Below are 12,666 nucleotides of genomic sequence, written 5' to 3'. Positions count from 1 at the left end.
GGAAGAGACCTTAAAGATCATCTAGTTCCAACCCCCTGCCACGGGCAGGGACACCTTCCCCTAGCCCAGGTTGCCCAAAGCCCCGTCCAACCTGGCCTTGAACACTGCCAGGGAGGGGGCAGCCACAGCTTCTCTGGACAACCTGTGCCAGGGCCTCACCACCCTCACAGGGAAGAATTTCTTCCCTATATCTAATCTAAATCTACCCTCTGTCAGTATAAAGTCATTACCCCTCATCCTGTCACTACAGGCTCTTGTAAAAAGTCCCTCCCCATCTTTTCTGTAGCCCCCTTTAAGTACTGGGAGGCCACTTATAAGTCGCCCCAGAGTCTTCTCCTCCCCAGACTGAACAACCCCACCTCTCTCAGCCTGTCCTTACAGGGAGGTGCTCCGGCCCCCTGATCCATCTTCGTGGCCTCCTCTGGACCTGCTCCGACAGGTCCATGTCCTTCTGATGTTGGCGGCCTCACAGCTGAATGCAGTGCTGCAGGTGGGGTCTCACAAGAGAGGAACAGAGGAGAGAATCCCCTCCCTTGACCTGCTGGCCATGCTTCTCTTGATGCAGCCCAGCATACAGTTGGCTTTCTGGGCTGCGAGCACACATTGCCAGGTCATGTTGAGCTTCTTGTCAACCAACACCCCCAAGTCCTTCTCCACAAGGCTGCTCTCAATCCACTCCTCACCCAGCCTGTGTTTGTGCTTGGGATTGCCCCAACCCATGTGCAGGACCTTGCCCTTGGCCATGTTGAACTTGATGAGGTTCACACAGAACCACCTCTCCAGCCTGTCCAGGTCCCTCTGGATGGCACATCCCTTCCCTCCAGCAAGTCAACTGCACCACACAGCTTGGTGTTGTCAGCAGACTTGCTGAGGGTGCCTCGATCCCCCTGTCCATGTCACCAACAATGATGTTAAACAGCGCTGGTCCCAGCACCGACCCTGAGGAATGTCACTCGTCTCTGCCCTCCATTTGGACATCAAGCTGATGACTGCAGCTCTTTGAGTGTGACCATCCAGCCAATTCCTCATCCATTGAGTAGCCCACAATGTGGAATCTAAGTTCATAATAGATGGTGAGGTGCCTGTGCTGTCAAACACACTGTGTTCAGTGGTCTGCTGTATGGAATAATTCTGCCCTGCTAAGAAGCATTTTGGGCTCTGCACATTGTGTACTGCACAGGAAATAGAATCTGTGTGTGGTCTTTTTATGCAAGCAGAAGGGCTTTGAACTGGTGTGTTTAAAGCTGATGCCACTTGAAGCAGAATAACCAGCTAAGGATTCTTCATCTGAAGTAAATGCATGTTGGCTGATTTAGAGAAATTATGGGGTTTAGCTTGTTGTGTGCACATGAACAGCACTTCTCAATCAGTAATACTAATACTTTTTGAGTTTGCTTCTGAAAACAAGAGTTGTGTTGCTGATACAGGACAGATATGACAGTCTGGAACACTGTTTTGTTAGTTGTCATGAGTTTCTATGTGTACTTCTAGAGCTACCTGTTGCTGTCTGTTTTTCTGTGGAGTAGCTTCCTTCACCAAGGTGGGGAGGGCTGTGGTGGACAGTCCCTCAGCAGCTCCCTGGTGGCTGGACTCTGTGATTTCTTTGGACAGCTTTTGGACCTTGTCAAAGTGAAAATTGTTAGAAAAAATAGTTCATTTACTCTGTGTGCATTCTGGTACAAATGTGCAAACTCTTTTCCTTACAGAACAGATACAAAGGCTGAACTGGCCCTTGTAGTCCAAATGGCAAAGGAAGCGGGAGCGTTCGATGCTGTGGAGTGCACTCACTGGGCAGAGGGAGGTAAAGGAGCGGTTGCACTGGCCCAGGCTGTTCAGAGAGCGTCGCAGGCACCAAGCAACTTCAGGTTCCTCTATAATGTGGAGGTAAGAACTTGCAGTGTTACAGAGGTACTTTGTTTATAAGGTGGAGTTCAGTTGCTTTCACTAGCTTAGGTTGCTGAAGGCTGCCTGAAAGGCTGCTCTGAAAAACGAAGAAGAAATCTGGTTTTAGAACATTTATTCCACCAGTTTCAAATACCTAGTTAGTCAGTTCTTGTTTTGACTACCCAGTGAAATATTGGTTACTTTTGACACTGTAAGATGCTGCTGTGATTCTTGATAGAGATGAAAAACATGGCAGCTGCATTCCAGAGTAGGGGGAAGTTTAGTTCTTGAACTTGAGACATGCATTCCTGTCAGAGCGTGAGCTGGAACAACGTGACCAAACCTGTTACCTTACTGCAAAGCTTCTGGGTGCACTTGTTGCTCAGGATGAGAATCCATATAACAGGCTAGGGAACGGAGTTTGGCCATTTTGAACTTTTTTTTTTTTTTTTTTTTTTTTTTTACAGGTCAGGGTGGAAGAGACTCGGGGGGTGGTGGGGGTGTATTTCTAATGACTTTGTACATTAAGCAAATTTGACAGATGACTTGGAGGTAATGAAGTCACTGTTAGTTCCCAGGATATGGCCTGAATCCTCCTTTAATAGCAAGCACCTATTCAGGAACCTAACAAGGTACAGAGCTGTGTCATTATATCTTATTTTAGCTCCCTAACAGATGCTTTCAATTTTTCTTCTTTAACTTGTTTTATTTGTGCTTTTATTTAACCATTAACTTGTATTCCCTCAAATTATTTTTCTCTGCTCTTTGACTTAAGACACGAGAGAATAAAGATGCTTCTTTTGCAGTGGGGGCAATTAACATGTAAGCACAGTTTATAAGAAACACCATTGTCTAATCTTTTTGTTTCTGACTGCAGTAAACTTGTTTTGCCTTCTTACCAAGACAAAAAACTGCAACAAGATGAATGAAACGTGTTTTGAAAACACTCAAATTCCTGTATAGCTTTGTTCTGCAGCGAACGGTAATAGCTCTTGTATCAGCAGAAGGGAACTGCATAGCACGTATGGAGGATTGTGAAGCTGACATCATGTTACAGGTCTTTGTAGTTTGGCCACACTGACTTGTCTGTCTGTCTTTTTTTCTAGCTCCCTGTTATAGATAAGATCAGGCTTATTGCACAGCAGATCTACGGGGCAAGTGACATTGAGCTACTTCCAGAAGCACAGGAGAAAGTCACCTTGTACACTAAGCAAGTGAGTTTTCCATGTCACCTGATACCAGTGGTGCTTTTCATTTAAAATGTTCATATTGAACAGTGATGTTCAAACTGTGTGTGAAGAGAATCATCACTCAAATCATGTCCTTGTCCAGGACTTGTTAGATGCTGCTATGGCAGAGGAGGAAGAGGAGGTGATACGGGGAAGGAGAAACTGGCCCTGGCTTCTAGTGGAGAGGACAGAACTCATCTGGCTCAGTAGCACATCTGTGATAGTGTATGGGGAGAGAAGGGCAGAAGGATTCAGTGATACTCTCAAATCTTTCAGCAATTTGGGAATTGGGAAACTACAAGCGGTCACACTGGTGCTAAACAGTCTGATTATTTCCTTTTTATCTTGTTCTGCTGCATTGTCTAATCAGATTTTGAACCCATATGGATTTATGGCAGTTGCAGTTACGTTGGGGAAAAAGTTCCACAGGTGATAGCAGACTTCTTTTCACAATAAGTATTGTTTTATAAGTTTTGAACCTGGCATCTGGTTGTTGAATTAGATGCTTTCTGGTTGTTGTGTTGCTTTTACTCTTCTCTAACATGACATTCTTGTGAATTTACCTGCTTCTGCAGGTAAAGGTCTGTAAAGGGCTTTGAAGAGAAGAGTCATGTGAGAACTAGCCATTCTTTGTTTACAGTGTGCTTGAATAATTTTGCTTTTGCAAACCATTTACTACTGGCACATATAGTTTCTCACTTTCATGTTTCTTGTATATTCCCTTACAAGTCTATCAAAATACCGTAGGCATGTAATTTGCCCCTTCCTCGTGACCTGCAATTATATTGATCAAACAGTTCTAATTAACTGACCTCAGCCAAACAAGAACTTCAGTTCTGACCTGTTTAAATTAGTGTTTTGAGAAGAGAGTAGAAAGTAAGTTAGCTATCAAGGTTTTATATCTAACACTTCCATACCATTAATTTTTTCCTCAGTTGGATGTGCTGGGGGCCATGGTTCTTTAATACTTAGTAGGGGGCAGAGGGAGAGCATGAGAGAGGAGGAATGGGGATGCAGAATGGTCAACACATCCGACAGGATGTGGGTGAAGTGGTTAATGAGAAATAAAACGTCCTGTAAAATTCCTGATGTGTGCAGAGAACGGCAGAATAGAGCAATTACATTAATGTACAAGAAAATTTACTGTTTTTTCACTTCTTTCCCCTTTCTCTCTCTGCTTTCATTGCCTTTCCCAGGGATTTGGAAACCTGCCAATCTGCATGGCTAAAACTCACTTATCGCTGTCTCATGACCCTGAACAAAAAGGGGCACCTGCAGGTTTTATTCTGCCAATCCGAGACATTCGGGCCAGTGTTGGTGCTGGATTCCTGTATCCACTAGTAGGAACGGTACGTGATTGAGTGAAACCCTCAACTGTGGGGTGAGGAAAAAGCAATTCGTGTGCATTCCAGTAAGAGTTACAAAAGGTGTCTTAAATTAGGAGAGTCCTTGTCATTTATAGTTGGTGTTATAGCAGTTCAGTGTATTAGGTGCCCTCAACAGTTTTTTTTTTCAGGGGGAAGAGGTAAGCTAAAATAGACCATCTGAATACTTAGAAAGCCCCCAGTGTACTCCTCAGGTCCCACATCTCTGTTTTCCTGGATTTTGAGGAAAGAATGAACTCTGTAGCTAATGAATTCTGGGAACTGCAGTCTGGCAGAGGGGATGGGAGAAATCCTTGGCCCACCTAATCGCCGTTGTGCCTTTGTATTCCTGATGAAAGCTCTTTGCAGTATTGTAGGTGAAGTCTGTGTACACCTCCAGATCAGGGTTGAACAGGACAACTCCTCCAGAGCTTACAAAGCAAACAACTTCTGATGAAACACCTCCAAAATGAAGTTGACCTGTACTACTATTAATCATTTATCAGTCTCCTCTCCCATTTGGTCCGCGTGGTTTTGCTGACCATCTGTTTGCTGTTCAGCCTGCATCAGTTCCAACAATTCATTTCACTATGCCCTTGAGTTTTTAGTTTCTGACATGATTAACGTAATGTCAGCTGAGAGGATAGAGTAGCTACAATGGAAACAGGATCCTGGAATAGCTTTGATATGAATTGCCTGGCAGAAAGAGGAGCTACCTGCAAAATGAACTAACATTCAGGTTTGCATCCAATGAATGTCAGGATGAAAGGATCTGCTGGAAGTCTTATCTGGGGAATCTCTTCTGGGCAAATGTTAAGTAACTTGTTAGATTATTTTAGGGGATGGAGCAGTTGGAGCAGGCAGCTCTGTCTCTTTCTTATATTTTGGGCCTGAACCTTTTTCTGAAGTCTTCATGGCAACATGTTTGTGTTAAGCTTTCAAAAGCATTGGGATGCGTGGCTCAGATGATGAAATTCGCTGATTTAAGAGTCGGATCCCTTCTTCAGATGTAGCTAGAGCCAAATATTGGGGATCTTTTTCTTTTAATTCTTTAAAAAAAAGGTAGGTAAAGGTTTCCAGATTACTCAACATAAATAAAATAACCACATCCTGATTAAAGTCTGGCTCATCCATCTTCTTAGAGTAGTGTGTGTTTTGGGATAAAATGAAAGATAACATGCTTGTTCCTGTTATTTATGGCATTTTTTTTTCAAGCCAAGATTTAATCCAAACAATGATATTTTACTTTTTTTTTTTAAGCACTGGAGAAGGAAAGGGCACACAGCATTAATGAGCTACACAAGAGAAAGATATTTTCAGACATTAAAACTAACATTTTGGGTCTTTTTCTGATGTCTTCAGTTTCTATGAAGTTGGACTCTTTCCTTTCTGCTCCCTTCCCAAATTCCTAATGTCTTCTTGGACATGTAGTAAATCATGGTGTTAATTCTGGCAGAATTAACAGCAAGTCTTCTGGTTAGGGACATGAAGATCACTCTTCTGTGGTGTCTACAAAGCCAGGGAAGGGATGTCCTTTTGAGAAGCAATCCAGGCCATTTTGAATCAGATCACTATTTTAAACCCTTTCAGCGGGAGGTGTGTTAGTCTCAGTATAAATTTTTGGCAGCAGCCATTGAACTGTGAGCTGAAAATGCAGCAAATACATAGCTCTATGCAGAAACTTTTATGATAAATTGGAGGTGAAATTAATCACTGATGCATGTGTATTCTTGTATTTTTTTCTCCACTTCTGACTTTTGAGGTTTTCCCTTTCTGGCTCAAAGTTGAAGCTGTTGTACTTTATTAAGAAATACTTTGAGGTTTTAAAAGAAATATAATTTCAAGGCTTATCTAGATTTTACTTTGAGCATGGAAGATAATGAAAGTGAAATAAACCATTGGACTCAAATTGGTTGGGTTTCTTTTCTGGTGCTGCTGATGAATTGAAAACAAATTATTTATTCAGCTCAGTTTTTTTAGTTCCTGAATGGCATTTTCTTTGGAAGTTCCACAAGTGCAATAAATAATACATGCTTAGTTGGTATTGGTTTTATTTGAAATCTTACAAGGTAATTGATGATATCCATGTGGTCTATTTTTTTCATGTAAGTAAATAGTGTGAATTGCCCTGTGTTCTTTTTCAGCACATGTGGTATTGAAGGGGAGGAGGAGAATGGATGAAAGGTTCATTTCTTCAGCTCTGACAATAACTGAGTGCATTAAGCATTGTAGACACTTACACAGAAAATTAGTAGCCTGGATGGAAATTACCCTGTACTGCATAGAAATTCAGGGTTTAAGCAGACTGCCTTTAAATAACAGATAGCAGAGTAGCCCACTGTGGGCTGCCCTATGGATAGGAAAGGAGAAGACCATTCCTTTCAAAACAGACAATTCAAGAAATAATATAGTCAGGCCCATCTTCAGCAATAGGGCACCTCCTGCTCTATTGAATTTCACAGTCTCAGCTCCTGCTGTGGCACTCTGAATCTGTAGGTGGAGATCTGCAAAGCTCTTTGGTTCTTCAGTGGTACGTAAATAAATAGGAAGTTTCTTGATCTGCATGGCTGGAGAGACTGGCAGTGACTATGGTGAGAACGGGAAAACCCCTCCGGGCACTTTGAATGTCTCAATACATTGGCTCTTGAGAGCAAAATATTCATACAACTAAACACAAAGACAAGGAACGGGTGTCTTCTCTGTACCCCCCCTGTTCTCTGTCTGGGAAAGCAGAGGCTCTGACAGAAAACTCATGCAGTCCTAGAATTCATTACAAAGAGTAGACTCAAGTGATTTTTACCTCTGCCTAAGCTGTGCAAGACCTGCAGTGGTGTGGTACATGTGGGACTGGTGTTAGCATTTATAAATGGCTTAAGAAAATGGGATGGGACTACAGAAGCTCCCTGAACAGTTTTGAGAACTGCAGAAAGCATCTAACCAATAGAGCTTTGCCTCCTTGCTGCATAGCTTATTATCAAAAGGAAGACTGGGAGGTAATTTGATTAGTGTGCAAAATACTTGCTCAGGGAGAACATACCAGGTTGCCAAAGAGATCTTTAGTCTAATGGAAACAGGCATAACAATACTGATTGTGAGAGCTGAGGCCGGATGATGCAGATAGAAAATGAGACTTTGAAGCTTTTATTAAAGGGGTTAATGATCACTGGCACAAACTGCCAAGCATGGTCACAAGTTGCCCAGCTTTGTAGAGCATCCGTGTTAGCCTATGTGTGCTGCTGGGCTAAATGCTGAGTCAGGGAAAGGGAAATCCCATCACCTGCATTAGTGAATCAGGCCAAGTGTGGTCCCTGCTGGCATTGTGTTCCAAGCTCTGAAACTGGGTACTTGGAATGGGACAACTGGAGAGGACGGGCCTGAGTCAGGCGTGATGCTGGCTTCAGTTCTGCCACTGCCCGGCCCTTCTAACTTGAACACCTCAGAAATGTTCCTGTCAGAACTGACCTCTCCATCTCTATTTAATCTTTATCCCATTAAAAAAAAAGAAATCCAAAACAAAAAACCTAAAAAAGCCCTACAAACAACAAACTAAAGTCTATTCTGAACAATAATTACTCCTAATTATTTAACACTTCTAGTTCTAGACTCTTAAAGAATTGTAATCAATTGAGACTTTAGTCAGCAAAGTTGTATTAAAACATGTATCCTCATTTTAATAACCAGAAAACTGCCACAAGTATTTATTGTCTCACCACAGCGAAGTCCATGAGCGCTCCTCTGACAGTTAACTGGTCAGTGGATATCTAAGTACTTTGCCAAATCTTGGGCTCAGTCAGTGGCAGAGTCAGAAGCCAAACTAAATCCTTATCATAAAAAACAAAAACTCCAGATCTATCTACTGAGCCAGGAGTTCCTGATTCTCACAGTGTGCTTTGAAATGGTACATGACCATCATCCAGCTAGTATGTAAGCGAGGAGCTGCATCGGCTGTTGCCATCGTAGTAGTGATAAAGTATTCTATCTTCTGCACAAAACCATGCTGCTCCTATTTTAACAGTTTTTCTTTTGTTGTCCAGATGAGCACTATGCCAGGACTTCCGACAAGACCTTGTTTCTATGATATAGACTTGGACCCAGTGTCAGGAGAAGTAAATGGGCTCTTTTGAAAGGAATTATTAACTAGAGGTAGGTGCCTTCTTGAAAGCTTTCAATATTTGCTCTTTATTTATCATCTTGAGATAATGGAGTTAAGCCAATCTCCTATTATGCCATATGCTTCCAAATGACATTTGATTATAATTCAGCCTGAAAGTTGCCTGCAGTACTGTATAATAGTAATTAAATTTATTTTTCTTTCAGCTCCCAGAAGAACACCTGATGAGTCATGTAAACGGAACTATGCCCTGACTTTTTTTTAAAGTCAAAACAAGATATGACTGAGAATATAGTGCAAGAAGTGACTGGAAGGAGGAGTGCTAAAGAATCAACCACTTACTTTTAATCTGTAATAATTTTTTAAACTGCTGCGTTCCCAGCTAGTTGACACTGAGCATATAAAACATACTGCCTCTACAAACCTCTGCTTCACAATTGTAGATGAAGCAGAATGCAGAAGCTTGGGTTTAGTGACCTCTCTTTGATTCAGTGACATAATTTTAATAATTAAAAATCCTAAAGCTGGAGGTGTTTGAAACAGTCTTGGGACTTAATTGTCTTAACCGTGGTGGTTTTGTAGCATATATTATCTTCAAAAGTCTAGTACACTGCATATTCCTCTTTGCCATACTGAATTCTGTATTCTACTTCTCGCACTGGAGAAACCACTGTGCTCTGGAGCTGCATCAATGTCATTTAAAACAGAGCAAGGAGGAATCCCCTTTGCCTCTCATTTCTCTCCAGAAGTGCTTACTCTGGCTTCTGCTGTGAATTATTCCTTCAGGCACCTGAGCCACATCAAGTTTCCCTTTTAGAAAGCCCAGCTGTGACTGCCTTTTTCTACCGTTAATGGAAATCAAACCTCTGGATATCAGATCTGTAAGGACTGGATCTCTGGCCCATAGCTGTGGCTTCTACTGAGTATGTATTTTGAATCATTTTATGCTTAACAAGTAGTACAGTAACACTGTTGATGAGCCTTGTTTCCTAAAGTACCTTTTTGGTGAACAGAGACAACATGAGTAGTGATCAGGTCACTTGTAGCAGGTTCTGTCAGCAGGCCAGAAATCATTTTGTAACATAAAAATATCGTTGCTGCCAATTTTTTAACTACTACGAATAAACTTGTAAATACTTCAAGTGCTTTTGAGGTTTTAACATGTGCATTGAGATTACTGAAGTAGAACTTATTTCTGTGATTAACTGTACACCGCAGCAATCCTTGTATTGACAAGTAGGAGTGATTATTGCAGTAATAAGTTGCCTGCAATGCACCACTGTGTGTGTGTTTAATCATGTTTCCTTTCCTAGATGATGTGTGTCATCGATAGGAAATAAACTACCTGAATTATTCTGTGAATTTGGGATACTTGCAGTTGACAGCAAAAGATCTGAATTAAGACTTGCAAGGCCCATCTGCTTGCATCAGAACTGAATCTAAAAACATTCCGATTTTGGTGAGAACTGGGAGAATCAGGATGTAGGTGTGCAGCAATGTAAGAGTGCATCTGTAGTACACAGATACTCTTTATATATATGTATGTATGGGGAGAGAGAGATCTGTATCTCTCTAGTTATTCGGGAGGGGAGAATAATTATATAAAAATTACCTGGTTGTCACAGAAGCAGACAGAACTGCTTAAATTGTCATAAGAGCATTTGAGATGTGTTCACAGCCTCCTAAAATTCTCCTTTTGATGGTGCTCAGCTGAGGAGTTACTGGCAGCTGGGTTTGCCGGCGCACATGGAGGCCGCTTGGGGGGGGTTCGGAAGGGCTGTTCCCCCGTGGCTGCCCCAGAGCCCGTGACTGCCTGGAAGCGTCTCTTCACCCACAGCACCTCGGGTAAGCCTTCCCTTGAAGCAGGTTGCCAGAGCTGACGCTGCCAACTCTGCTGTCAGTTCCTACATTTAATCTTCCCTGCTACACTGCTTTCCTGCGAGTGCTCTGTGTTCCACCTTCATTTTCTGCTTATGAAAGATGGGATAAGTGCAAATTTATGCTAAGATTAGCCTCCTTTTAGTTTAGCATGAGATCATAGACATGTGCTTGAGAGAGACAGTTCAAGAGGTTGCTGGTCCACCTCCCGCAGTGAGGCAAAGCAGCGGCTCGGGCAACTGTTAGGGGTTTGCTGCGCACGGTGGGACTGGTGGCAACAAAGCATAAGGGCCAAACACTAGACCCCAGCATCTCTAGAGGGTAGTGGGGAATGCTTTTCTATCTGCACTTTCAACTTGTTGGGTTGTGAGTTCTCCAGTGTCCCAGCTCTAAGTCTTGAAGGGCTGATATATAAGGTTGGTTTTTCTCAACTCTCTCCTTCGCAACTACGTATGCCAGCTTGTTCTTGCCCTATCAAAACAGGACCCGAAGGACTCTTAATTTCTTCTAACTAAATACTGGAAGGTTGTCTTCCTGTTGCCTAGAGAAAAAACTAATTACGTACAAATTTGTTCTCCGTGAGCTATTTGTGGGCCCAGAGCCCTTAGCTGGTGTTACGGCCATCCGTTTCCCAGCTGTGCTGTAATGAGAGTCCTGCATCACGTCATGGACAAAATCATGCAGATTGGGTTTTTGACTAGTGACAGGGACAAAAGAGAAAGGGCAGAGTGTCACTTGGCTGCCTGGCTGCACCTCTCTGTGGGCCCAGAAAGAAAACCAGAGCCTACAGCTGGGCTGGGATCTTCTTTCAAGGTTATTCATCTCCTGACCAGACCCTTTGCTTGCCACAGACACTGTTACTTATTTCCCTTGCACCGTAGCCTTGGGTGCGACCCTCTCCCCTGGAGCACAGGAATAACTGAATTCCAGGCACTGGGATCGCTGAGCACCTGCCTCCGTCACGCCCTCCCAGAGGCAGCGGGCACGTTCACCCTCCTCACATCAGCCATTCCTGTTCCCACCGGCCCCTTCCCTCCCTCCTGCTCCCACTGCAGCCGGGGACAATCTCCTGGTGCCGGGGGGCCCTGGTTGGCTCCGGAGCAGAAGCTGATGGTGGTTAGAACCCCCGCAGCCTGGGGAGAGAAGCTGTTTCCAAGCAATTGTTATCCTGAGTGAATGCGAGCAAACACATCTTAGGGGAGCTTTTGAAAAGGCAGTTCTTTGCTTGATCCACATTTCTGCCCTACTGGCTGACATTTCAGCCCAACGAACCTATTCCATGTGTATTTTTCTAAGGCTGGCCTACGCTGGAAGCCACTTGCAGGTTCAAAGTGTGCTGCTTCCCCTGGTTTCTTGTGTGCAAACGTGCTGTGAAGCAGTTAAAGTCCTTAAAATGTTTGTGGGCGTCAGTCAGCTCCCCGTGGAGATGAATGGGGACATTCAGGCATCTCGAACTGTAGTGCCGTGTAGTTCATCAGCTGCACTGGGTAGCCCTTTTTCGGGAGGCCCTCCCATCAATCATAACAGCTGGAGATGTGGGGGTTTTTTTTAAAGTACCTCAGCTGCTTTGGAGAAAAAAAGGCTCCTATGAGAGAGGCATTTTCTGGCATTTTGTGCACGCCTTAGTTTAAACCCAAGAACTGTCTGTCCTTACCCCCACCTCTGAAGGTGCAGCTCCCCCAGCAACCCAAAGTGTGTGCTTAAAGCTGCCAAGGTTTCAGGTGGGACAAGAAAACCAGCTGCTGAGCGAAAAGAAGAGCGAGACCCCCTTCCTTCCCCCACAGCCAGGCTAAGGCCGGGTCCCCCATTGCCAGCGGCCCCCTCCTCCGGGCCGCGAATCCACTCTCTGAGCGCATCTTGCTGCCATCGTGAGCCAGACGGAAACCCACAGCTCGGTCCTTGGGAAGAGCTTGCCCTTGGGTGTTCGCCGTGGGGTTTGGGTGTCTGCTGCCGCCCTGCGCCCCCCGCGAGGGGCAGAAAGGTCACCCTGCAAGAGGGGGAGGGGTCCTGCCCCCTCCGAGGCAGGAGGGGAGGGGTGCTGCCCCGCAAGAAGAGGGGGTGCTCTCCCCTAAGAGGGAGGGGCTACCGTGCCGAGAGAAAGTGGTGCTGGCCCGCGGGCGGGGAGAGACGCCCTCCCGCCGGAGGAGCGATGCTGCGCCCCGTGCGGGCCCGGGCCGGGGTCCCGGCTCGTCCTCCCCCT

General features: G+C 44.3%; 1 protein-coding gene across 1 annotated transcript in view; it reads left to right on the top strand.

Annotated features, from left to right (window-relative positions):
* MTHFD1 (methylenetetrahydrofolate dehydrogenase, cyclohydrolase and formyltetrahydrofolate synthetase 1) overlaps positions 1–9,115 on the top strand; it is a 36,569-nt gene extending 27,454 nt beyond the window's left edge. The window contains exons 23-27 of the mRNA XM_026849217.1: positions 1,707–1,884; positions 2,991–3,098; positions 4,310–4,462; positions 8,512–8,620; positions 8,795–9,115. Coding sequence (XP_026705018.1) covers positions 1,707–1,884; positions 2,991–3,098; positions 4,310–4,462; positions 8,512–8,601 — 529 coding nt within the window. The 3' untranslated portion in view covers positions 8,602–8,620; positions 8,795–9,115. The remainder of the gene's footprint in view (positions 1–1,706; positions 1,885–2,990; positions 3,099–4,309; positions 4,463–8,511; positions 8,621–8,794) is intronic.
* Positions 9,116–12,666: the final 3,551 nt, after the last annotated feature.

Source organism: Athene cunicularia (assembly GCF_003259725.1).
Source record: "Athene cunicularia isolate RWA chromosome 5 unlocalized genomic scaffold, athCun1 chr5_part1, whole genome shotgun sequence".
NCBI lineage: Eukaryota > Metazoa > Chordata > Aves > Strigiformes > Strigidae > Athene > Athene cunicularia.
The sequence above is the reverse complement of the archived record's forward strand: the minus strand, read 5'-3'. Positions and strand labels throughout refer to the sequence as shown.